A 27,883-nucleotide genomic window follows, 5' to 3' on the forward strand; every position below is an offset into this window, starting at 1 on the left:
AATATGTGGTCATCGTAGTTCATGGTCATCAGTAACGCCAGAAGCGTATCGCAACCGCACTACCTATCGCTCGCCTAAAATCGTTTGAAAAAAACCATCACATAGCACTCCGACATCTAACTCAAGCATCGTAAAGGGGAGCTAATTTTAAAGTCGGATGATACGTGTTATAATGTTCTCGAAAAGAGCCCTGTGGCTGAATGCGCTTTTGCTGCACGGTAAAAAGGATTCTCATATAATGTGTATATGTACGGTTGCACCGTTACCGTTAGATCCTCAGTTGAAAGGCTAATAAAGATTTGGAGAGACCGCAGAATAACCAAAAACACAAAAGTTCGGTTAATGAGATGCCTGGTCTTTCCGATCTTTCTGTATGGGGCTGAGACGTGGACGCTGAGGATGCGAGACCGTCGTAAGATTGAAGCACTGGAAAGGTGGTGTTGGAGACGTCTCCTCAGAATTCCGTGGACCACGCACCGTACCAACGTTTCGATCCTGAAAGAGCTCAACATCAAGGAGAGACTATCGTCAACAGTCCAATTACGAATCCTCAAGTTCTTCGGGCACATCACTCGTAGTCTCCATTGAGCGGTTGGTGGTGCAAGGGAAAGGCGAGGGCAAAAGATCTCGCAGACGATCTCCAACGACTCCAATACGATGGATCGACCTCATAAAATCTGTGACTCACTCTAACATAAACGATTGCTCTCGCTCTGCAAAACACCGACACATAGCGTCGCATCGCGAGAGCAACGATATCGCAGGATCCGACTGATGCATGACCACGACCACTCTGTCAAGAGTGTACGAATAGGAAGAATAATGTGTATAAGCCATGTTATGTATAATATTATCTTACGTTTATCCTATAATTGAAAACCTAAAACACAAAACGGTTAGGCAAGCTAAACCACTAGTGAAAAAATGGTTGCTTACATTGAACTATATGGACACAGAGAACTTAATTAAAAGCAAGAAATAGCAGTAGATTTATCAATTTTGTATCTTTTTGTTTATTTTTCCTTATTAATTTATTTTATAATTGTTTATGTCTACGCTCCCCACATATGTGTAATTATTTGATGTTTTATTTTTATTACTCAAAAATTTTTATTATCTTATATGTTAAATCTTGTAACGCATGTTTTTGAGCGTCATAATTATTAATAATAGTGATGTCGTTTCGAGGTCAATTATATACATAGTAAATCGCATTTTGGTCCCCACGATACAGGCTATGCCTAGTGTGAGGATCATTGGTTAATTTTATATTGTTGATGCCATCTGCGTAATCTCTCAGTTTGTTAAATATGTAAATAGTATTCTAGCTCATGATTTAAGAGTTTATGTCTATACTAAGATTTGTTTGTTTGTTTGTTTCGAATAGGCTCCGAAACTACTGGACCGATTTGAAAAATTATTTTTCCATTAGAAGCCGACATTGTCCCTGATGAACATAGGCTACTTTTTTATTTTTTATTTTTATTTTATTTTTTGGTTTCATGTGTGTTTTAATATTTCTGAAGCGAAGCGAGGGCGGGTCGCTAGTAGTAAATAAAGAAATTATTATTATTATTATAATTACAAGACCCTAGTTAAAGACAAACTTTAAGTGAAACGGCACTTAGATGTCATACAAGTATTACGAGTACCGTTCAAAGGAACGTTTCGTCTGTCGCTTTATTTTTTTATTTTAAAATAACGCTTTAAAATTACGCTTTATTTTAAAATAAAATATATTTTTTACACTATTTTCAATTTAAATTTATTAAAATTGATTTTCTATTTTTTTGTTGAATTTTATATAAAGCTAATATAAAGCATGCAAAAACAACAATTGGAACATTCGTATCAAATTAGTAATAATTATAAAATATACTTGGTAGTTGAAATAAATAAAAGCAATCAGTAACGAGTTATATTACAGCCGTGAAATAGCCATTTTTGGGTGTTATTGTTACAGCGAAAGTTGAGTGATAATAGAAAAAAACAATTCGACTAATGTCTTCTTAATCTTGTTTCAGTTGTCAGCGATACTGCTGGTGCTGCTACATCTGTCGATGAATGTCGTTGATGAAGGACATGCCGTCAATCCTAGTAAGTTAAATTACCTAATAAAAATAGGATTTATTTATCAACATTCTTGATTTTAATACGCTTTTATTAGCTTCACACGTATGGCTATATACGTACCATCAATGGGTGCATGGTATCAATAGTTATAAATATTTTATAAACAGATATGAGTAGATTATAATTTTTTCTTACACTATTTTTAAATCAAATTTATTAAAATTTATTTTCTATTTTTTAGTGGGATTTTCTATAAAAGCGTTTTTTTTTTTGTTTTTTTTTTTATTACTTTTGAACTTCCGGATGTGTTGATAGTTATAGTGGATGCTCTTCAGTCATACTATTTTAATATACCGTGTTAATATTGTCTTATACCTACAATTGGACCGCGTGTTTTCTATATATATATTTTATTGCTTAGATGAGTGGACGAGCTCACAGCCTACCTGGTGTTAAGTGGTTACTGGAGCCCATAGACATCTACAACGTAAATGCGCCACCCACCTTGAGATATAAGTTCTAAGATCTCAAGTATAGTTACAATGGCTGCCCCGCCTCAGCCTTCAAACCGAAACGCATTACTGCTTCACGGCAGAAATAGGCAGGGTGGTGGTACCTACCCGCGCGGACTCACAAGAGTCCTACCACCAGTAAAAATAAATGATGGAACTCATTCGCCACCAATCTTACATTAGTGGTACTATGTCAGAAAACTTCCGTCTAGAGCCGAAAGCTTCACACGCAATAGGAACGCTTAGGATACGAACAAACAGAGCACATCTTCAAATGTTCAATTGTTAAATTATCTCGGTCGATTTCTGAAAATATATAAAATTTTAGCGGGCGCTTTTGAATATTTTTACTGGTGGTAGGACCTCTTGTGAGTCCACACGGATAGATACCACCACCCTGCCTTTTCTGCTGTGAGGCAGTAATGCGTTTGGGTTTGAAGGGTGGGGCAGGTGTTTTAACTATACTGAGACCTTATAACTTATATCTTAAGGTAGGTGGCGACGTTTATGTTGTAGATGTCTATGGGCTCCGGTAATCGCTCAAAACCAGGTGGGTTGTGAAATCGTCCACCCACCTAAGCAATAAATCACTACATAGTATAAAACAAAGTAGCTTTCTCTGTCCCTATATCCATATGTATGCTTAAATCTTTAAAACTACGCAACGGATTTTGATGCGGTTTTTTTTAATAGATAGAGTGATTAAAGAAGAAGGTTTATTTGTATGATAACATCCATTAAATAGTGGAGAAATCAATAATAAATTACAGTTTCCGAAGCGAAGCGAGGGCGGGTCGCTAGTAAAAAATAAAGTCTTGTTTAGTAGTTATAAAACAATCTTAGAGCGCTTAGTATTAGGCATATGTAATGGAGTCGTGCTCCTAAATCAATTCAATATTCCCTGGTGTTGTCGTAGCCTGTGTACCTACAATTTGATGGAGCCCTGGTGGAGATAAGTGCCTTTTTATGTCGATCGAGTAACATAATATTATGAATAAATATTTATTATATTCCCCTCATTTCGTTTCCGGAAATCGACTTTGTATTTTTATTGTTCGTGTAACTATTTAATACGTTTACTGTGTAAACACGTGAATTCGTTTCCAATATCTGAGATTTTAGTAGTGTTATAAAGTTATTAATGTTGTTAGAGCAGAATAAAAAGCTTGCTTGTTTTTAGAATTAAATTATGTAAGAAAATCTTGTTTTTTTCTTTGTGATCTTTAAGGCTCATAAATATTATGTCTGGATGGAATGGATTTTGTACGCTTCGCATCAGATGGGTAGTGGATTTGACTACCCCGTCTAGAGATTTTTTTATTTTATTGCCTAGATGTGTGGACGAGCTCACAGCCCACCTGGTGTTAAGTGGTTACTGGAACCCATAGACATCTTCAACGTAAATGCGCCACACACCTTGAGATATAAGTTCTAAGGTCTCAGTATAGTTACAACGGCTACCCCACCCTTCAAGCCGAAACGCATTACTGGTTCACGGCAGAAATAGGCGGGGCGGTGGTACCTACCCGTGCGGACTGACAAGAGGTCCTACACCAGTAGTAAAAATACCTTATACGTTGTACGCAAATATTTTACGAGTTTGTTTTGCAGGACAATATTAATCGATATCGATAAAACTTTATCGACATTCCCTACCATTTGGTCGATGTTTGCACACTCGATTCTAGTGTTGGGTCTGCAAAGGTTTGGGGTTCGTCCCTTATACGTGTGTTTACCTAATCAATCTTATCTCCTTAAGTCCTATGGTATAGCGTTCAAAATTGCTTACAGTTACAATTTAAGCTAGGATAGCGATCACGACCACGTACGTACAACTGAAAATCCCTTCGTAACGTGAACGCCTTGTTTGTTTGTTTGTTTCCAAGGAGGTCGTCTTTACGACTATGGGTATAAGCATATTTACAGAACTTATTGTTTCCAAAAATAAATCTATTAGTATTAACCCAAAGACAGATGCAGTGGTAGCGATTCCTGATTCTTAATACAAAATAAATTTATTTACATCTTTTTCACTGATATTTTTTTGTATACCATGCTACAATTTAGAATGTGATACGTCTATGGTAGAGAGATACTGAATAGAAAATATACCGCAAATAACTGAATTACGCTAATAAAAATAAAAAATAAAAATACGTTTGTGCGTATTTAAAAAACAAAAAACAATTAAAATTTGTTTTTTAAGTGTTACTGTGTTACTTATAATATTTGCTATGTGTATGTGCTATAATTCTCATGTTGTATTTGTTATTTTAGTTATGTGTTATTTGTTCTACACACACTTATCACTTTTTATTATTATTCTCATTATCCTCTCGCAGGTCTGCTGGAAGAGATTTCTCAAAGAAATAAGCAGTGCCTTTGTACATAATTTTCCTATTACTCTGCACTGTGTCTTGTTTTCTGTGTGTACACAAATAAATAAATAAATAAATAAAATAAAATAAAAATTCACGGAGAAGGCACAGTTAGTGCTGTCCAAAGTGGATGTATGGAAGAGAATAGTGCCCTTTTTTCGGCCATTCCTTGGATCTATGGAAGAGAAGAGCGCCCTTTATCGCCCATTCCTGTTGTCTTCTGGATTGTGTGGATATTTTGCGTCCGTACAAATTTCATAATACAAAAACACTAGTTTTGGCTGACCCCGGTAACCCTATTCGTTGAACCCGGCAAAGAGTTCGTCGTGCAACCTAACCTAAACATCAGTCCGCTGAGTTTCTAGGCCGGATCTTCTCAGCGGGTCGCGATTTCGATCCGATAGTAGATTTATTCGCGAAGCAGCTGCTCTTGAGTTTCCAGGTCTCATTTGGAGGCGCTCGGGCTTCTTCTTCTTAGTCGAATACTTCATTGCTGAAGGTCGTGTCCCTGAAAGCCCTTCGTGGCTCTTTGTACCATCAGCATCCATTTGCTTCGGTTTCCGGGATTCTCTCAAGGTAGTCGTAACAGAGAGTCCAGTGAGCGCAGTTATCTGATCTGACCAACGGTTTGGTGGCCGGCAGGCGGGTCTTTTCCCTTCTACCTTGCCCACCACAGTCAATCTTTCAAGGTTGTCTGGTAGCTGCCGAGCAATGTGACTAAAGTAACCAAGAACCTTCTGGTAGCAAATCGTCGACAGTCTCGTTTTGCTTTTGGGATTTGCCAACAGGCGCTCCGGCAGCTGTTGGCAAATCCCAACATCCTGAATGAGCCCCTGTTCGGCCACCTTTCCTTGTGAAACCGGAAAGGCTTCCAAGCCACCAGTTATCCCTCAATCCTAATTAAAAAGAAGTGGACAGACCCACCTCCTTGAGAAAACTTCCATTTGCATCAGACAAACAACCATGTTACCAATACTTAGTTGGATTCATGAAATACGAATTTGTTGATGTGATTATTGTTTGTGGTTTAATTAAGCGGATGTTTATGTGGAGGTTCGACTTCAGAAATGGTTCTCTTACAGCCGGCATTTGCCGATTGTAAATAGCAGTATTATTTTAAGTTGGTAAATTTGCATTCACACATTGTACGGGTGGGTTAAACTAGTCGTTATTCTTTCAGTTAAGCGGAAAAGTTTCTGGACCATTCGAGATCCTTCTAACCCAAATAAGGCCTTATGAATAAAATAATTGGCAATTTTAACAGACCAATATGAAACTGTCGATTGTTTTATTTATTTAAAAAAAAAACAATACATTCCTTCTTATTAATTCAAAATATACTAATTATATGCAAAGTTACTTCAAGAGTATCACGACCACAATATATTTCAATTCTATACTCCACTGGTGAATATAGATGAAATTTTAAATTACAAATGAACCACAGATTTGCATAAACACTCCCCGATGTGAGTAGCAGTCGATTGCTAAACTGATTCAAGCTTAATTTGAACAGAATACGTCGAAATTACTATTTAATTTAAGCTTAGTGTCTCTTGAGCAAAATACATTCCACATACACAAATTTAAAAACTTTGAATTCATATTTCAAGGTGAGTGGCGTCATTTACATTGTTAATGTCTATGGGCTCCGGTAGCTACTTAATACCAGGTGGACCGTGAGTTCGTTCACTCACAAAAGCAATAAAAACACCACGAAATGGATCGAATGCATTTCAGTGCCAAAAACAAAAGTTTTATTCACGCCGAAGCTGTTTCGGCTTTTGAACAGGTTAATGTTCATAGTATGAAACAAGGGTGTGCGGTAAAAAGCGCCGAGTGCTCTTTGTAAATAATTCAGCGCTGTTTTTGAGGTCGTTTTTTCTACGGTTCAGTAATAAAAACCGTCGTTCTTGTGTGTGGCTTTGTTTTGATCAGAAAAAAATATAATGGCTTTTTTTTCTTCTATTTATTGCATAGGCCATTTGAACGATTTCAAGGAACTCACGGTCCGCCTGGTGTTAAGTGGTTACGGAAGGACATCAATACCAAAACGTGAATACTGTTTTCTCTTTTTTTTCGGGCCGGCGGCCGAGCCTCCTACGAGGTCCCCGCGCTTAGGGGGCGCCCGGTTATGTGGGAATTTTAGGGCTCTACCGCACTAAGAGACTCCTCTGCACTGTTAGACACGACGTCCGATCTCCATCCGGGGTCAGAACCCGGTTAGAGTAGGGGGTTTCGGGGGCCGAGGCTGGAGACGCTCCGTCACCGGGGGCGCCCACGGCCGTAATTTCTTGCGGACCGTTTGATACGGGTGCCCCCAGGGATCCTGGTCGAGCGTCTCTAGCAGCATCTTCATGCTCTGAGACTTGGCCGCTTGAGGATGGCTCGCCGGAGTGTCTCCTGCTTCTGACGTCAGTCAGCCACCGCCTCCGCGAAGTCCACATCGCGAAGGCGGCGACGGCGGTGATGGGCGCTTTGGCGGCGTGCCCACACGTACTTCTCTCGAAGGAGCGCTCTCTCGGGCGTCCACCAATACGCACCGGCATGCGGAGCGCGACCACTGACCCGGGACATCGCAACATCGTAGACGCGACGCATCGTACCCAGGAACCAGTCGGCCTCCGACTCCATGTCCACTAGACGCGCGGGCATGGGCGCCCATGCGGCCACTGCGGCCGCCTCCACCGCCAGTACCTTGTTCAGGTGCTTAAAAGCCCAACGCGGAAATGATCGGGGAGCGCTACGCGGAAGCTTTTCCTCGCCGCGGGTGTCTTCGGCCGGTGCGTTCAATGAGATACGTGAATACTGCCTGCTTCAAGACATGGATGAGGTCTAAATCTCTATTGTAAAGCTTGTAAAATAACTGTAAAGTATTCCCATGTTTCAACACAAAGAACTTTGTTTATTTCAGTTGATCGTAACATAATCTCACGAAAAAAGAAACGGTTACATTGTTTTAGTAATTTTAAACTAATATAAAGTATAAATTTATATTCAGTTTAAGTTTTAGTAAATCGTTTTGTTCTAGTTTTCAGAACTTCGGAAGTCGGTTAATGTGCGTATTGTCGCTTATCTGTGTTGAGCGGCTACTTTCCTTAAACAAGTTCGAAGTTCTTATGCTTTAGTAAATTTGGTTGTACGAAACTAACGGACTCATAGTGTTATTGAACTCACGTATTCATTGTGAGTCCATTTGGTGGAGTAACTATAGAAATTTAAACGGACTCTAACTTATTTCAAGATGTTACTATGTATTATGTAATCGATTGAGTATATCAATTAATTATACGCATCGTTTTTTTTAATTAGTTGCACCACGTGTCCCACTAGATCGTAACTCGAATATTACCATATATACAACTAAACGTGTTAATTTAGTATCTATATCATGTAGGACATTATACAGGGTGTTCTAGCTGTACCGTAAAATTCAGGAATCCTTAACCATTCTCACACACCCTATACAAATACGGAATGTTCAATGTATTGACATTGCAGAAAGTCTTGTACTATATAACATACATATGAAGTAATCGTCAACGTTAGATATAAGCGTGTATGATGAGCGAGCGACTCTGAATAATGTATGAAGGGTTGGCATGTGCCGGATGTCAAACTGACCCGCGGTCAATAAACAATGCCCTGTTAAATATTGAACTAGATTATGTGTTTAGGATGTAATCGTTGGTTTTATGTAACTGCCTATATACTCGGTTCCTGAAATTACATGGTTCTGTAGTTTTTTGAGAGATCTTCATTTAAATTTTTTAGTGTTGCCGAGCATACGCCATTGCGTAGCTCACAACTTGGATTTTATTCTGCATTGTAGGTCTTGAAAAAGCTTAAAAGGTTGAAGGTTTAAAAGGTAGATAAATATGAAAATGCTCGGAATTTAATAAAAATAACAATTCTGTTTTCCCTTTTGATGTATCCCCCGTCGGATGGATTCTTTTTGTTTGTTTTAAGTTTATTTTATACAAAAGTTTAGGTCTTTTATTTATCGATTGGGGTACTACGAAGTCTGCCGGGTCAGCTAGTTTAAAATATAATTTGGAAGGAGAAATAAAACAATCATTTCATTCGTACACCACTTGCTTGCCTCCTCTTTCTCGCCAACAGTAGCCTAAAGGATAAGGCGATCAGTACACTCGTACCGAGTGGCACGACTGTGTCGGTGCCCAAATCCCGCTGTAGACAGCTGCATTACTTTTCTATGAAATACGTACCTAACATGTATTCACTAATTAATTCCAAGATTAAGGAATAGCATCGTGTAATCTATAAACGTGCAGCAAAAACTTTGTACCCATTTTTACGAAAATTGCGTGGACGGTGGAGTATGAAATTTCCCACACTTATAGATAATATAGAGAAGGAGGATATAGGAATGATAATTTTTTTTTAATATGCATAAATAATACATTAATACAATAAATAAAAACATTACATTTTTGTTGTTGCTTATAGTCTATGGTCAAATTGAAAATAGATTAAATATTGTTGGTCTTTATTAATATTTGTCTAAAGTGTAGTCTTGGCGAAGTCTGTGATTATATCGTCGAAGTATAAATAGCCTTTGACAACAGAATCATAATAATGTTCTAACTTATAATTTCATTATATTTCGACTACTACGGGACCACTAGTTAAAACAAAACTTTGCGTAATTATTGGAGCGCCTTGTGAACCCGGATCGGTAGATGTCACCACTCTGCCTATTTCTGGCGTGAAGCAGTAATGCTTTTCCGTTGAAAAAATGGGACAGCCGTTGTTCTTTAAAATTTATATCTTGACCTTATCTATCTCAAAACGGATAGCATTTTAGTTGTGACATCTACAGGCTTCGGTAGCTAATGGTAGGTAGTATTTATTAGGTGGGCTGTAAGTTCGATCACCTATCTAAGCTATAAAAAAATCCTTTTTTTCCTAATCTAATTCTAATACAATATGGCTAATGTAATTTATTTCCTCTAGTCGTTATGTAAACACAATAATTACAGTTCGACGAACTAAAAGTTTCTAAATATGTAGAACCGTAGTTTTGATCTTAGGGCTTTTAATGCCTACTCAATGAATCATATTATGTCGACTCTATCAGAATCTGAATCGCTACGACTATGACAGGGAATGCAGAAAATGATCGTTTCCAAAATTCATGGGCTTACCCAGAGGTAGGACTGACCATTAACGATAAGGGATCCGATACACAGCGAGAAATTGCCTTTAAACTAGGAGCACTTTACATAATATTGTACTATGAGAGCTTATAATGTTACAACCAAACATACTGAAAGCAAAAATATTTTTTAAAGTTTAAAAGGGATGACTGACTCGATTGCTTCGAAGATCGTGGGTTCGGTAGCCACATCAGGGAAACATTGTGTGTCTTTGTTTGCTCTTTATCTGGGTGTTTATTATCTATTAATGGATATATCTAAACATAAATAAGTACGTATATAAGTCCCTGGTTCCCATATTACAGGAAATTCTAGTTTGGGATCAGGTGACCATCATGAACACGGTTATTATTCAATGAAACGAAAAATCTGATTGCCTTAAAAATACATACTATCTGAAAAGCAAAAAGCTATGTCAGTCAAAATATTGCCGGCGGGAACAAGTTGATCGTCCAAAATAGGAATCGTGTTTAAAATAGGAAGTTTTAATTTAAACAAAAAATATTTGGTTGTTTTCTGATCCCCAATACCTATTACTACCATTTATTTTAGTTTTTTTGGTCACATTCCATCGTTTTCACTGTTTTAGGGTTAGGCTTATAGTATGGCCGTTAACTTTTTCAGTTTTCTATGTTTCGTGACTGATATAAAGCTGCATACCTTCGGTTTAGGGCCGCGTCTTCTGATTAACAGCCGGACTGATAATAATTATCAAAGCATAGAAGAAGGGATTGTAGAAAGTAAACTAAAAATAATCTTCTTCATTTTACCATCGCACATACATCGCCGGAGCAAAGTCAAGTTGTTTCAACTGGAATCGTTGCGAACGTTGGCATTCAATGCGACATTAACGCATCTTTTTTTAAAACATACCATCCCTCATCTCTTCTACGTTCCACAAGCAGCGTCCATATTCACAGAATGTTTGAAAAGGGTCTTCAATTGTAGGCATCAGGTCGGCTCTCTCTTGGGTCTTTCTTTCTCTTGGCTCTATTTCAAGTATCTATATGCGACGGTAAGCCCTTCAAATCGATCTTAGGATCTACTGCCTATTAACATAACTATGAAAAACTAAAGCGCCAGAAGCATTTTCCCTTACGGTACTTTTTGTTTATCACAGTTCTTGTATACACTATTGTTGTGCATTACACCAAATAAAAGACATAGCAAATAAATTTGCTGTTTTCATTACATCCAAGTTCCCAAGGCACTGTCTTGGCTCCAAGAATAGGGCTTGTCTGACACTCTATGCCAAGTCATAGACTAAATTCAACAGCTTCTTGCTTTTATGGACTCCTGCCAAACTGGGATAATCCTCGCTCGTAATTTATGATATATAATTTTGAGAATTTCGTTGTAATAGCCGCAGTTTTGTGTTTTTTATTTATTTATTTTTATTGCCTTTATAGGCAGATGAGCATACGGCCCACCTGATGGTGATGGTGAGTGGTTACCATCGTCCATGGATTTCAGCAATTCTAGGGGCAGACCCAAGCCGCTGCTTACCGTAATTTATCGTTAGCAAATTAATGATTTCAAAATGTGCTCATTTGATGAACGTATTTTTCGAAATCCAAAAGACTCTACTAAAAATCAAATCAAATCAAATCAAAATTTTTTTGTCTTAAGCACATGGGTAAAAATTGTTAAAATTGTATTTTGTGTCGATATCAATATTTAATTAAGGTACATCAGATAATTTTAGTGAACAGTGAAAAATATTGAATACTTACGAAAGTATTGTAGTTCAAGAAAGCTCTGATCTTGACATAGTCGATTAATCAAAGCTTTTTAAAGCTACAGTTTTATTGTGGGCTTAGTTTTTTTTTTTTATTGCTAGGTTGGTGGACGAGCTCACAGCCCACCTGGTGTTACGTGGTTACTGGAGCCCATAGACATCTACAACGTAAATGCCACCACCCACCTTGAGATATGAGTTCTAAGGTCTCAGAATAGTTTCAGCAGCTTCCCGAAACTTCAAACTGAAACGCATTACTGCTTCACGGCAGAAATGGGCAGGGTGGTGGTACCTATCCGTGCGGACTCACAAGAGGTCCTACCAGCAGTAAAATAATGTAATGTAATATTCTAATGTAAATGTAAATGTAATGGACTAATAGTGTTTAAACATTTCTTAATCTAGTTTTCTTTGTTAAAAATTACAAAAGGCACCGATATTTTTCTTCTTGACTTTTTATATTTTTATTCCTTTTAACAATTTTAAGGCGAGCGGAGGACTAATTATCGTTTTACAAAGACGACAATTAACGTTTCCTTACAATTGAAATCTAATTAAAAATTTTAATTGAAAACAAAACGAGACGGCCCTCAAGATGTTCGTCATTATGTTCAGCCCATGAAATTTAATTAACTTGGAATATAATTATCTAATTAGGCTCTATTTTGAATGCCATATTCGATCGTATTTAATTTTATTAGGTTTACGATTTTCGTTCCTTTACAGTACAAAAGTTTTAAATCTAATTTCGCGTCTGAATATTTAGAGCGGGAAATTTGATCCGAATGAATGATTTTTTTGAACGAAATCGTTTTAGATTTACGAATTAGATTTAATGTCAACCTTTGACTGTATCACTAGTTTTCCTAAAGAAACGAATGCATATTTATTGGTCCCTAGATAGTATAGACTGATGTGCTAGTAAAAAAATACATAAAATACACTGACTCGAGAAGTTGAACCGACGCTACAGAAGTCAGGAGTCACTAAACTTAACTAACAAACTATACTCACGTAATACTTAGATAAATATAAATCTAAGATAAGATTGTGATAATAATGATAATATTAATGATAATAATAACAATCTTTGAAACATTATTTTAAATCTGACATTGTTACTTATATAAGAATGAACAAAAAACACAGCAATAAACAAAATTCCTAGAATTCCCTTTAGACGCGACTGAAGATTTTATGTGCCATTAACTTTTCCTAACTACATATTATCATACATAAGATTAGTCGGAATTTTATTGATACCATCCAATAGTGAGACGCTTATTACCGATGAATTTAAAAGAATAAATTTTCATTGAAAAAGTTAAAGTAATTCTACTGCTCCACAAAAATAGAACAATTACACTTTGACATTACTAAAAAGAAAACTCATAGTTTTGCGAAATAGTTCTTTAGTTTTTTTAGATTTTGTTAATTGAAATTAACCCACACACCTATTACAATTTACAGCGTACTATAAAATATTATTTACTAAAAAATAATGAAATGAATAGTTCATATCAGGAATTCCAGATATTCACCAAGGTACACACAATATTCGTGGTGAACACTAGCGTACATAAGTAAAACTGACGATCTTTGATCGCGATTTAAAATTTATTAATTCAATCGCTAATATGTTGTAAGGCGTAATAATATTAAATAGAACAATCCGTAATGCTTTCAGCGCAAGAAGCTATTTTACGGGTATTACGTACTTTACAATTAACTGGCAATGAAAGAGAAATAAAGGAGCGATAAACTGGTCTTCCTTACTAATGAATTTTAACTGGAACAGCTTTTACGAGTCGTACTTAATCATGTTTGCTAATGTCTAACATTTGTATAATCGGTTTTTTGTTTAATTAGTAGTTAGGAATTAGTTTGATACCAGATATCTTCCCTGAAGACCATTGGAATATAAAACTACGATAAAAGATTGAGATTTAAGAGTGGCATTTAAGAATTTTGAATTTATTATTATAGCCGATTTATATAAAATTTGTAACGTATAAGTAAAAAATCATGACTTCTCTGTACTTTTTTTTATAGTAACTTTCACCGTCTTCCTGATATTAAGTGGCTACTCCACTTATTTAAGTAATAAAAAACCCGTGGCACAACGATTCTTGATAAATACTAGTTAGCTCTAATAATAGTATTTCACGATGTTATCCACACTGAAGATGCAAATCTGACACATGCCTAAAACGGCTTCAGCCTTCCGCGAGGCAATGAACCCAATTAGGAACTTAAGGGCACCCTTACAGCATCCTTCGAAAAGTCAGTGTTGCGTGTAATTCTACGTGGGCCAAGTCGAGTGGGGTTCCTTCGCATTAATGTCAATAGATTACTTTGATAAAGCGGCGTGAGACGTAATGGTGCTTGATAGTGTTTTGTTAGCAGTGGAACCCTTGGCTTGTATTTTTGGAACAAATCTTCTTAATGCGGTTGGGGTAGAGTTATTATTATTAATATTCAGTATTCTATAAGTAGTTGGTGTCGTATTATTTTTGGGCTTGTCCTACGTGAACCCGTCTGTCGCTGCCCTACAAGTACGCCAAGTCCAGTTCAATTAACGATCAAAGCAGCCGTGGTCAATCTGCAGTTGTGGCCAGGGTTTTGTCCGCAGAACTTGGTGAACTAAGATTAGGTGACTAGAACGATTCACCGAGATTGATGTTCCCGATATTAGATGATACATGGCTGGATACGGTTCGCCTGGTTGTGTGCAAATCCCAGGGCTGCGTTCTGGCAAGAACACACGCCGTCTCAAAGAAGAGGTGATATTGCAACGTTGTCGCAGGTCAGGACCCGGAACCATATGGAATCCCCGTACAGTGGCATAGATTGCCCCATGCCCACGTAGGCTATGCGGTTATACCCATTCACCTAAGAGCCTCAACATAGTTTACCAATAAACATAATATATGTGACCTATAAATGCAACTCTATAAAATTAAGCTCCGATTCACTAATTAGTGTAAAATTATATTGATAACCGTAGTGCTGAAGACGAAATCTAAAATCCGATCGGATCCAAAATTATTTTTCGAAGGAATGTCATGCGTTAAACTTTTCCACTTTTACGTGGTCATAAATAATTTAGGTAAAAACGAATAAAGCAAGTCAGGTGTAATCGTGTCACGTGTCACTTTATCCGACACGTCATGGTACGTTGGCTCAAGTTCTTTGCTAGTATTAACGTTTTTCGTGACAATACTGAATAAAATTGGCTTCGTTTACAGGGGATTTCGATTCAATTAAAATCACAACATTTAGCCGTGGGCAAACAAAGGAATGCACTGTAAAATGATTATTATTCAATACAATGGCATACGGAAAATGTATTTCTGTAAAATGATTTTACCAGATTAAAATCCATTAAAATTTGCTATAAAAAGTAATTAAATATCTTTTGTAGTACTGGCTTTTTAAAGTTAAGTTCAATTTTATTGTTTTCAAGCAATCTGATAGCCAAGCTTGTACACAAAGATACACAAAAAATGAAAACGCTTTTCAGATATCTGAAGATTTGCATGTGTAGGAATTTTCAGATATCTGAAGATTTGCATATGTAGGAATTTTCAGATATCTGAAGATTTGCATGTGTAGGAATTTTCAGATATCTGAAGATTTGCATATGTAGGAATTTTCAGATATCTGAAGATTTGCATGTGTAGGAATTTTCAGATATCTGAAGATTTGCATGTGTAGGAATTTTCAGATATCTGAAGATTTGCATATGAAGGTCATCACCAAGTTTTATATCGCCATCTCTGCAACCCTTATAAAATGGGACACGTTATAATATTTTTAAGTTTATAGGTTTGGTTTATAAAAAAATATAGCACAAGAGGCTGTTATTGAAATATATATCTAAACTAGCGACCCACCCTCGCTTCGCTTCGGAAACTGTAATTAATTATTGATTTCTCCACTATTTAATGGATGTTATTATACATATAAACCTTCCTCTTCAATTACTCTATCTATTAAAAAAAACCGCATCAAAATCCGTTGCGTAGTTTTAAAGATTTAAGCATACATAAGGACAGACAGATATAGGGACAGAGAAAGCGACTTTGTTTTATACTATGTAGTGATAATGAACATTAGATCTGAAGATACATCTTTGTCTTCATATTAGAACGGTTAGGATTGGACATTGGGACACAACCTAGATAATCTCCCATAAACCCTAATTCTAAAATTCTCGTTTAAAGCTTAAAGAAAAAAAAAACCTTTTAGAAAAATATTAGGTATATAATTATAAAAAACAATAAATTTCAACGCGAAACAACGGCTCAGCAACACGACGTGCAGGTAATAAGCGAAAGTGGTTCTCGGCCAAATTAAATATGAATTCTCGAGTGGCGTTCCTAGTTGAAATATAAACCCGCTCATTCGTACTGTTCGTGTAACTTTTATTGAGGTTTTACGACTGGAGTACACCAATTTGGGGAACGTGATACTTCCCATTGTGATATCACATGACATCACGTGGCACGTTTTCTAAGCGCCACTCAGACAATTAAGTATACAGTTATTTCAACCATTTTCAAAGGGGTTCGTGTGAGTTCATTAGCTTTGATTGCTGTCTTACTATAGCTAATAGGATCTAATCTATACTAATATATAAACTAATATATATGCAGTGGTTTTTACGGATGTTCCGTTATAACTGCTGAACCATGTATCCGATTGACTTGAAACTTGGTATCCATGTAGAAAATACATGTACTTAATGGATAGGCTAATATTTATATGAGTGTTGGAGTTCCTACACCAGTTGCGGCGGCGTTAATGATGAGTATCTTTGTGGGGGTGAGAAATAATAATGTTTTGTTTTAAATGCCCAGCGAAGCGGACGGGTACAGCTAGTTGAATATATGAAGACGTTTTTTAAATAATACATTGATAATACGTACTTGGTAATAGGTGGTCATCGGAGTACATTGACTTATTCTCTCGGTCATTGAACTTTTGCAGTGTCTTGTCAAGTACTAAAGTTGTCGAGTAGATAGTGCTCGCTGAAACTGAAGCCCATAGATAACACAACACGTTTCAAAATTCTACTCACACCGTCAAAAACCTTGAAACACGAAGTCAGAATTTTAATTCTATAATCTACATCTATATATTAATACGTGAAGGAAAAACTTTGTATCCCTTTTTACGAAAATTGCGCGGACGGAGGAGTATGAAATTTCCCACACTTATAGAGATTATAGAGAAAGAGTGCAGAATATTAATATATTTTTTAATTACGCCTAGAAAATACATTAAATCAATAAAAAAAAAACATTACACACACTACCATGTATTTGACGCAAACATACTATTTATTTATTTTTAATCTTTTGTTCTTGACGTCTGTGGTCGAACTGAGAATAGATTAAATATTGTTTGTCTTTATTAATATTTTTCTATAGTGTAGTCCTGGCGAAATTTGTGATTATAGAAGTTTAATAGTCTTTGAAAATAGAATCATAATAGTGTACAATCTTATAATTTCAATTAATTATAGTCGAATTTCGACTACCGGGCGACCACTAGTATAATATAATAGTACATACTATAGTTTGATGTCGTCGTGGCCTAAAGGATAAGACGTCCGGTGCATTCGTGTTGAGCGGTGCACCGGTGTTCGAATCTCAGGCGGGTACCAATTTTTCTAATGAAATACGTACTCAACAAATGTTCACGATTGACTCCACGGTGAAGGAATAACATCGTGTTTGAGGGGTGGGGCAGCCGTTGTAACTTGAAACTTATCTTGAAACCTTAGAACTTATATTTCAAGGTGGGTAGCGCATTTACGTTGTAGATGTCTATGGGATCCGGTAACATTAACACCATTTAACACCAGGTGGGCTGTGAGCTGGTCCATCCATCTAAGCATTCGGTTCCCTCTGTATTTTGTACCGTATGTTCCATGGGGAGTGCTCTGAGGAATTGTTCGAGATGATACCAGCATCTCGTTTTTACCATCGCACCACCCGCCACCGGAGTAGAGTTCATCCATACTACCTGGAGCCACTGCGGTCATCCACAGTGCGTTTCCAGAGATCATTTTTGCCACGTACCATCCGGCTATGGAATGAGCTCCCCTCCACGGTGTTTCCCGAGCGCTATGACATGTCCTTCTTCAAACGAGGCTTATGGAGAGTATTAAGCGGTAGGCAGCGGCTTGGCTCTGCCCCTGGCATTGCTGAAGTCCATGGGCGACGGTAACCACTCACCATCAGGTGGGCCGTATGCCCGTCTGCCTACAAAGGCAATAAAATAAAAATAAAACCAACAAAAAATAAAAATAAAATGAAAAAAAAAACTACGCAAAGTTAATTCATATTTTATATAAGAGCTTTAATATGCTTTGATATGCTAAGACGTTATACTGTTTTTGAAAAATCCGTTTTTCAAAAACACATACGGGAATGCTGAACTACATTGAATTACCCAGAAAACCAAATATCATTCACGAGGCAATGACGCATTAAGGCCGATAGGTTTGGGCACCCATTACTGCTTTAACAGTTATTATTTTATCTATGGTTTCCAGTAAGCTCTAGAGGTTATGAGCTCGTCAGTAAAGATACGATGGTACGAATACCTGAATTTGACAAATACTGGAGGAATTGGTTCGTGATCAATAGAAAATTTGTATATTATGGTCTGTCGAATAGTTCTACTGTACTTTGGGTTAGCGACCCAAAAAAAAGAATAGCCTTCGACATGATAAATCTCGACAGTGGATATTCCCATTCTACGATCCCCAGTGCATTTAACAAAGAATAAGATTTAAAAAAATAAAGCCCCTATAAATTCAATTCATGACTTAGACGAGATCTACAAATGTGTTTTAAAAATGAAATAACAGTAACTGTAAACACAATGTTTTATAAATTTGGGTCTCGAGCACTGTAACAAAGAAACGAATGGATTTTTTCACCCTCTCACAAGCAGTTTAAATTATGCAAGCGATACCCATCATAAAATTTCCGAGGAAATCGGAGACGCTGGTGTTGAATTCTTTGCTGGAATAACAATACGCTGTTATTATTAAAAACTTGTTATATTATACTGTATTTAAAACTCTTTTATTTTTTATTGCCCTTTGTGTGTAGACGATTTACTGGTGGTAGGACCTCTTGTGAGTCCGCGCGGGTAGGTACTACCACCCTGCCTATTTCTACCGTGAAGCAATAATGCATTTCGGTTTGAAAAGTGGGGCAGCCGATGTAACTATACTGAGACCTTAGAACTTATATCTCAAGGTGGGTGGCGCATTTACGTTGTAGATGTCTATGGGCTCCAGTAACTACTTAACACCAGGTGGACTGTGAGCTCGTCCACCCATCTAAGCAATAAAAAAAAAGACCAGTATAAGGCCCTTTTCATGCCTCCCCCAAGCCTCGCCACAAAGATCGGTCCTGCGCTGCTTGCATCCAGCAGATCCCCGCGAACCTCAATAGGTCAGTCCGTCAGCTTGTGGGAGGCCTATATGTTAATCATGGGCAGCCAAATAGCCCATGCCTACCGCTTCGTGCTCTGAAACACACCAAAGTCGAAATTTTAAATTACTTTCTTTTCTCTAATGTTTCTGTAAACATTTTTAAGACGATCGTTAAATTTGGAGGTGTTTTTAGAAAGCTGTAAAACGAATCAGTAGATATTGCTTTTGCATTCGCAAAGAAAACATCGTATTTCGAATTAAACTGTTTCAATAAATCTTCTAGTCTTAATTGTAATGTAAATTTAGATGATTACTACATTATCCAATTCGACTCGAGCTTTCGTTTAATCAGAAATCGACTATATAAAATTGAAGAAGATATTCGAAAATACATATTTAACTAAAATAACTTGAGCAATTTATTTTAACGAGATGAAATTTTAGATGTCGTAAACTAATCTAGCCAGCTCTATAAAGCGGTGAAGCTCAGACAGACTGACGAATGGTCAAATGCTCCCTAATTGAATATTAAATGCGGTCGGCTAAAGGCGAGGAGACAGTATGACACGGGCTTAAGAGATCGTGAAAATACCGAAATGTTTCGTATATTTTCGTATTCAGTGTGTTGTTGTATATTCGTCTACGTCTTAATACACTTTTACCTTTAGAAGTGTTTTATGTTTGTGAACGCTTTTAAATGCTCATTTTAATTTATTTTTCATGAATAATACGAAATACACATGTCTTAAAACTATCCGCCCTGCGATCTATCGTGAATAACCGTACCAAGTCAATTTGTTAGGCAACAGAAAAATGTATAGTCACGAAGAAACAAACATTTTAATATAAGAAAATTCGGTGTAGCTGTAACTTAAAGAAATAAGTGTAATTAAAATAGAAAGGAAGTAACTAAGTAATATTAATAAATTGAACAAAAACCCAGCGATTTTTAGACCTATTTTCTATCTGTTTGCTAGGACTTTACATGTAGGCTGAGATGAATTAAGAACGTAAATCATTGCAGAATTGTTTCATTAATATCATTTCCAAAAAATCTATCGTTAAATTTAAAATACTATTGGAATTTACTTGAAATTTATTAGATGTTAGAAACTACATAGCAAAAAACGTTATTAATAAGAAAGTGAGTCTTGTTTAGCTGTAATGTTTCACGTCCAACAAACTGAAAAGATTTTGAGGGAATTCAGTAATAAAAAATAATCCGAACCCAGAGCAAGATTTCATCCCAGTCATTCTAGTAGTCAATGGGTAACCAAAAAAAAGATAATTATTCAATATGTGTGATCTTTGTCTAGTATGGAATGAAAACACTCATGAATTTCATTTTGCTGAATCATTTTTAATTTAGACTTCATTGATCGGCTAAGTCGTAATGTTTCTTGTGATGATATAGCATATTATGTTCACATACATAAAAAACCTTCTAATTTACAGCAAATGACACTATGTAACAAATTCTGTCGTTATAATTATTTTTAACATTATTTAAGCATTGAAGTATTGCTTATTTTAGTCGGCACTAGAAAAAGGCGAACAACACTAATACCGGTTTGTGATATTGAATTTCGATGACGACAGGGTCGGTGCTTTAATATTATGTTTTGCTGTTACAACGTTGTAACGAATGCTTTTTAGATTTCAAGACAGTTTTATTCATGTTTGCGTTTGTATAAAACATTGTAACTTGTTAAAGATACTCATAGTATTGGTAGAGCTGCCAATCAAATATAGGTATGATTGATGAAGTGGATTTCTTTTACCGAAAATTATTATTTATATTAAGGCTAAAAACACAATATAGGTGGGTGAAGATTCAGCCACTATAGATGTATGTGGAATAATTAACATTATGAGTATTTGGAACAGGTCGATATCGCATGCTTCAACGTCGGCCAATAGAAATTGAAATCAAGGACCTGGCTCAATTGCTATCCGAAGTGTTACCTCGAATAGTGCTGATATTCAGTCACCCATTTAATTTCCTCCTGACCAAAAAAAATATGTACGATGTTACTCGAAAATTATAGATAGCTACGCCTGCATAATACTTCACATAAACTAAGGAAAACGAGGACGACGTGCATTCGTAGAGTATTGGAGTTCTTCGGACACATTTCTCGAAAGGAAGGTCACAATTTTTTTTTTTTTTTATGATTGAATGTTTACTGGTGGCCCGAAGGCCTTTCCAGTTTCACCAGGACAGGTGGGCGAGCAAAGGCTCAGCCAAGAGGGGTGGGATTTGCTAACAACTGCCCGAGCGCCTCCGAAGGAGACCTAACAACTCAAGAGCAATTGTTTCGCGAATGAATCTACTACCGGATCGGAATCGCGACCCGCTGAGAAGATCCGGCGAGAAACTCAGCGGGCTGATGCATGGGTTAGGTTGCACGTCGACCTCTTTGTCGAGTTCGACGAGTACGGTTACCGGGGTCCCTAAGCCTGCCCCTAGTATTAGAGCTGAAGGCATCTAATGCAAAGGTTATTGGATCTGATGGATCCGTAAGGACGTGTCTAGGGCGTCGACGGTGACTGGCTCCTGCATGATCAGGATTCGGGGAGTAGTCAGCGGCGGCAACGATAAGGCGATTATCATGACGCATAGCCTTATCGAAGTATCGTTCCGACGCTGACTTCATGTATTTCCGAATTGATTCGAGGCCCAGGTCGTCGTGTAGGTCAACGTTCCTCACGAACCATGGCGCCCCGACAGCTAACCTGCAAAAGCGGGATTGTAGGGATTGGAGGGTGTCTATGTGTGTGCGGGCCGCGTGAGCGAACACCACACTCGCGTAAGTCATGACGGGCCTTATGCAAGTTTTGTAAAGTGTCACCTTGTTCCGAAGGGACATTTTACTCCGCTTACAGATCATGGGGTAGAGTCTACCGAGAATAAACGCGGCACGGTCACGGACTGATTTTATATGCGGGCGGAATGTCATCGATGCATCCAGGGTAACGCCCAGGTACTTGACCTTCCTGGCCCAGGGTATCGTTTGTCTAAAGAGAGTAATCGGGGGTGTGAGATTCCTCCTCCTAATCCGGGAGGAAATCCGTGTGGAGCTTCCCCTCTGAAATAGCACCGCAGTACTTTTCGCTGGGTTGATGTCTATGCGCCATTTTCGGAACCACTGTCCTAGGGCTAGGGCTGCGCTCTGAAGCTTCTTCGCGATTAGGGACTTATTACTACTAGAATAGTAAACAGTCGTGTCGTCGGCGAATAAAGCTAAATGGGTCGGCGGAGACCGGGGAATATCGTTGACGAATAAGCTAAATAGGAGGGGTGAGAGGACAGAGCCTTGCGGGACTCCAGCTGTGAGAGGTCGTGGGGAGGAGCGGGTTCCCTCGACTCGATATCGAAAAGAGCGGTTCGACAAGAACTCCCGTATGATGAGCACGAGACTATCCGGCACGCCCATGTTGAATAGTTTGAAAATCAAACCATTGTGCCAGACTTTGTCGAACGCTTTTGCGACGTCGAAGAAGAGAGCTCCCGTGTATAACGGTTTTGGTCGATTAAGCACACCCACAAGAATGTGCTCCGTGAGGCGGTGCACCTGTTGAACGCATGAGTGATTTGTACGGAATCCGAATTGTTCATCGATGAGAATGTCCTTGGATGAGACGAAGTCTCTGAGGCGTTTGTAGAGCAGACGCTCATACAGTTTGCCTAGAGACATGAGGAGGCTAATCGGGCGGTAGCTCGTCGGATGATTTTTTGGTTTACCGGGTTTATGTATGCCGATAACGTCCGCTTCTTTCCACACCGCGGGAAAGATACAGTTCGCCATAGCGGCATTGAAAATAGATGCCAACATCACGATGAGTTGGACGGGTAGAAGTTTAATAACGCGGTTAGATATACCGTCGGAACCGGGAGCTTTGCGAGGACGTAGGTCTTTGATCAAGTCTTTAACTTCTATCGGGGTGACGGGTGGTAACGCATCCGATGGTGGCAAGGAGGCTCTGCGTTCTACCTCACTGTCTACTAATTCTACATGAACAGGGTCCACGGATTGAGTGCTGGGCGTGCACTGGGTTTGCAATGTATCGGCCAGCAGCTCTGCTTTTTCGTCATCATCGAACGCCGCGAGTCGGCCTGAGGAGCCTACGAGGGGGGGCATAGTTACTACCGTATCCGATTTGAGAGTACGAGCTAAGCGGTAGTAAGACCTTTGGGAGGGCGCGAGTCCTTCTAAGAAATCAGACCATCTGGCATCTCGGACTTCGGCGATGCGAGACTTTACGTCGCGTTGTAGGGCACGCATTCGAATACGATTTTCCGCGGTAGGATACCTGTCGTAGGCGCGTATCGAGGCGTTCTTAGCTCTAAGGAGTTCCCTAATATCGTCGGACAATTTGAAGCGGTGAAGGAAGTCCTCCGCTACAACTTGTTTCGATGACCTATCTAATGTCGAGGTGATGTGTGACGTTAAGATGTCTATGGCTTCAGCGGTATCCTGAGGAGACGGGATAGAGTCCGGGTTAAACGGGAGCGATAGTCGATCAGATTCAGCCAGGCTGATGCCCAGCGTGTGCCAATCCACCACAGTCCTCGTGACGGGAACGGAATCGGGAGCGCGACCGAGCTTCATAACGACGGGACGGTGGTCTGAATCTAACTCTGAAACTACTTCGATCGAGTGTAAGCGCAGAGTTACGTTTTTTAATAACGCTATGTCGAGTATATCCGGGCGATGCGCGATATTTAGCGGGTAGTGAGTCGGGGTTAGCGGAGCGACGATATCGAAGGCGAGATCATCGACTAACGCGTCAAGCCGCCTGCCATTCGGGGTTGTGGTGTGTGAGTTTCACCTGATGTGTTTACAATTTAGGTCGCCCGCCAGAATGACAGAGCTCCCCATACCGAGCAGCGCCTCGATATCACTGCTTAGAACGATCTTATCCGGTGGAAGATAAACGGACGCGATAACGATCGGCGCGTGTCCCGTCAGTGAGATTCGGCACACTGATGCTTCGATATTAGCGAGGGTCACAATACTGAGCAGCTGATGGTGACGGGCAAGGTTGAGGGCAAACGTTCTGGGACGCAGTCCCACGAGATGGTCGGACCAAATTCAGTCTTGTCCGGACGTTAAACTCCACGATGTCCTCCATGAAGCTAAGTATCACAGCAGATGGAGAACAATCGTATAGAGAAATTGATGCAGCAGGGAATCACGACCCTCAGTAATAAGGAGAATGACGCAAAGAGGAGGAAGGAAGTCGAGATAAACCTTTTCTACTTTTTCTTCAATCATAGCTATTATTTGAAGATGTTGACAATTTATGAACTTTATTATTACTTAAAACTGGGTGCGTTAAAGTTATTGCAATGTTGAAAAAAAAGAAACAATTACTATATCATTTAAAATAAAATATGTTATCTAAATGAGACTTGTATGTGGGTTCGGGAGCCGAGTATGACCTCTAGATAGCCTTGCCGAGAATTCATTAAAAGCTTGTAAATCTCTAGAGGCTTAGTGATCGAGCTGTCACTTCGTAAGTACTAAGGCTTCGAACTACGGGTCTTATAAATGTTTCGGTTGTATTGGAACGCATAGCTGTCAGTTGCCGTGTTTAATTAATGTTTTATTACCGAAACAGAAATGCGATTTTACTATCAATTCAACTAGTTTTGAGATTTAAAGAATTCTGCCCATCGAATAGAGGATTATTCATTTTTTTACTGAACAATTTTAATCACGCAATGGAAACGCATTACTGCTTCACGGCAGAAATAGGCAAAGTGGTGGTAGCTACCCGCGCGGACTCTCAAGAAGTCCTACCACCAGTTTACCATGACATTATTATTCAATTTCTTAGTATCGTTATCAATTACCTGCGGCTGTTCGCTTCACGGATGGATCTGGACTGCCCAATAATTCAACACTGGACACGTGTGCATGTTGAGCAGTTTGGATCCAAACCAGCCTTTAGGTTAAGGTAGTTTTGACGTTCATTTTAATTTTTTGTTTTATTATTATTATTGTTTTTATTTTATTTCGAAATTGTACATAGTTATTATTTTTATTTAATTCTGTTATACTATATGAAATGTTTATGAATGTAATATGGATGCAAAATCTGAAGTAAATGAAATAAATACACTGTCTCAAGTACTTTGTAATCTTTTTTTATTATTGCCTAGTTGGATGGACGAACTCACAGCCCACCTGATGTTAAGTTGTTATTGGAGCCCATAGACATCCACAACGTAAACGCGCCACCCAGCGCGAGATGTGAGTTTTAAGGTCTCAGTATAGTTACGACTGTCCCAACCTTCAAACCGAAACGCATACTGCTTCACGGCAGAAATAGGCAGGGCGGTGGTACCTACTCGTGCGGACTCACAAGAGGTCCTACCACCAGTCGTAGACATAAATGAATTAATATGTTACTACGCAGGGTTGATAGGCGACCGAGTTCAGATGATTGGTGTGGTTATCGGAACTCAAAAACGTGAAGTCAAAGTTTGAGTGAATCCCAATAAACATACTTCAACCTGGAATGCAGGGTTGCTCCGAAACAGAAATAGGCAGGATTGTTGTAACTGAGTTTGCGTGCTCTTAATATACCCGATTACCACTAATCGACTGTATATATAATATACTGACACTAATTTTGCGACTTTGATTTATAACATGAACCTATTACTTCATCGTCGGATAGAATAGCCTCTTAGGTTACCAACGATTAGGTATACAAAAGTATAATTATCGTGCTCACAGCAATACCGCACCCTAATCTTTGCCAGTATATTTCTAATCTCCTCCTCCACTAAAACGAAATTTCAGTAGGATAACAATGAAATTATTTATCTTACTTTATGAAATACTAGCGGACCGCTCCGGCTCCGCTCTGGTCTTTGACAAAAATTTCAACGATATTTGACGTTGTTTTATTAAAAAAAATAACACTTATTGCGGCATAACCATAATAATGAAACATATGCTGTCGCGACACTTTTTGTAAATAATACTGTGTTCTACAAAGTCGTAGTACATTATTTTGTTCTACCATCAATAGTTTTCGCAGGGCACGCGATGTAAAGAATATTTTAGGTAATTTTTTTACACCTTGGGTTACATTATTGAAGTTTTAGTAAGGATCCCTAACTTTTTCAAAAAAGATTATAGCCTATGTCACTCGGGAATAGTGTAGCTTCCAAACAGTGAAAGAATTTTTCAAATCGGTTCAGTAGTTTCGGAGCCTATTCAATACAAACAAACAAACAAATCTTTCCTCTTTATAATATTAGTATAGATAATTTCTTACTTTTGTGTTGGTCTTTATTTAATCGTTATTATTTAGTTTACGTCTTACTCAAGATTTAATAGCGTCTTGGATTGTCGAGAAGAAATACTTATATGTTGCATGAGACGCTTATCGCTTTTTATCAGCTTGACCTTTGTACTTCAATAAATTATAATAGGTGACTGTACTATATGTATGTACATTACCAAAGTTTATTTTGTCTGGTCATTAATTTATTATTTTTACATCAAACGTTAATATCCACTCGCGGTAACGACTTGACTTAATGACTCCGAAATGAAAAGTTATTCGATACGCTTGGCAATAAATATTCATATCATTCAGCTGATATTACTCACGTACATCTAAGGATAGCGTCACTTTCTCATGTGCTTTTATTATAACAATATTTTTATTTGGTTTGCTTAATAATGAAAAGGTTAAAACGTATAAGCATTGAAAGAAAATTCAACCTTTTCGTGTCTAGATTCCGATTTTATTTTCCTTAATATGTTGAAAATTATTTGGGTAAATCAGAACGGATAAATATTGTTAGGAGTTCGTTTCTATGATAGTCAAACGTATCAATATTTCATTTTATGTGACGAGGCGTTTGCTCTCAATTGATTTGGAAATATAAAAACACTACCCATCGCAATTATCGTCCCAATTCCAATTTAAGTTTAGTTTGTTTAGAATACAATCAAACTGCTTATTTGCTACTTGCATAGGGAAGAATCAATGAACACTTTCTGTACAGCCCTTCAAACAGGAACTAATGACTAATTTTCGGCAGAAATAAGCACGATTGAAGCCTCACAAAATCACCATTATTAAGCAAGTTTATGTATTTGAAGGGTTTTTTTAAATGTAAAATGTTATTCCTTTAGCATCGAAGCTATTAGTGACAAAGTGCTAAGTGCGTACTAAAAAAAAACTGTTTTTGATTGATATTGTCACATCACTCGATATAGGGTACAGAGCGCCTCACCTTTAGTCCATTACAGCATTGGAAGTATTTACGAAATTTAAAATTTACTAATCACTATTTACTACGCGAATATAATTTTAAATCAGAGTAGCTTCTTAAAATCGAACTTTTTTTTTCTACCTATGCTTATAGCCTTGAGAGGCTATTTCAGCTTTGCCCTAACATGTAAAACGGAATGTTGCTAACACTAGCCCTAGCAAGAACAGTGCTTCGCAGAATCTATCACCGGATCGGAAACGCGACCCACTGAGAAGATCTGGCGAGAAACTCAGTGGGC

At 38.0% G+C, this 27,883-nt stretch overlaps 1 protein-coding gene and 1 long non-coding RNA gene across 2 annotated transcripts in view; one reads left to right on the forward strand and one right to left on the reverse strand.

The window, feature by feature from the left end:
• LOC149502829 (uncharacterized) overlaps positions 1–27,883 on the reverse strand; it is a 510,125-nt gene that overhangs the window by 466,630 nt on the left and 15,612 nt on the right. The window contains exon 2 of the long non-coding RNA XR_016323221.1: positions 25,641–25,694. This is a non-coding gene — a long non-coding RNA (uncharacterized LOC149502829). The remainder of the gene's footprint in view (positions 1–25,640; positions 25,695–27,883) is intronic.
• The window catches only part of Sol1 (CUB domain-containing protein Sol1), a 320,961-nt gene that overhangs the window by 110,445 nt on the left and 182,633 nt on the right, over positions 1–27,883 (forward strand). Inside the window, exon 3 of the mRNA XM_028179067.2 lies at positions 2,025–2,097. Within this exon, the coding sequence (XP_028034868.2) occupies positions 2,025–2,097 (73 nt within the window). The remainder of the gene's footprint in view (positions 1–2,024; positions 2,098–27,883) is intronic.

This window comes from Bombyx mandarina, chromosome 06 (assembly GCF_030267445.1).
Source record: "Bombyx mandarina strain Sakado chromosome 06, ASM3026744v2".
Lineage (NCBI taxonomy): Eukaryota > Metazoa > Arthropoda > Insecta > Lepidoptera > Bombycidae > Bombyx > Bombyx mandarina.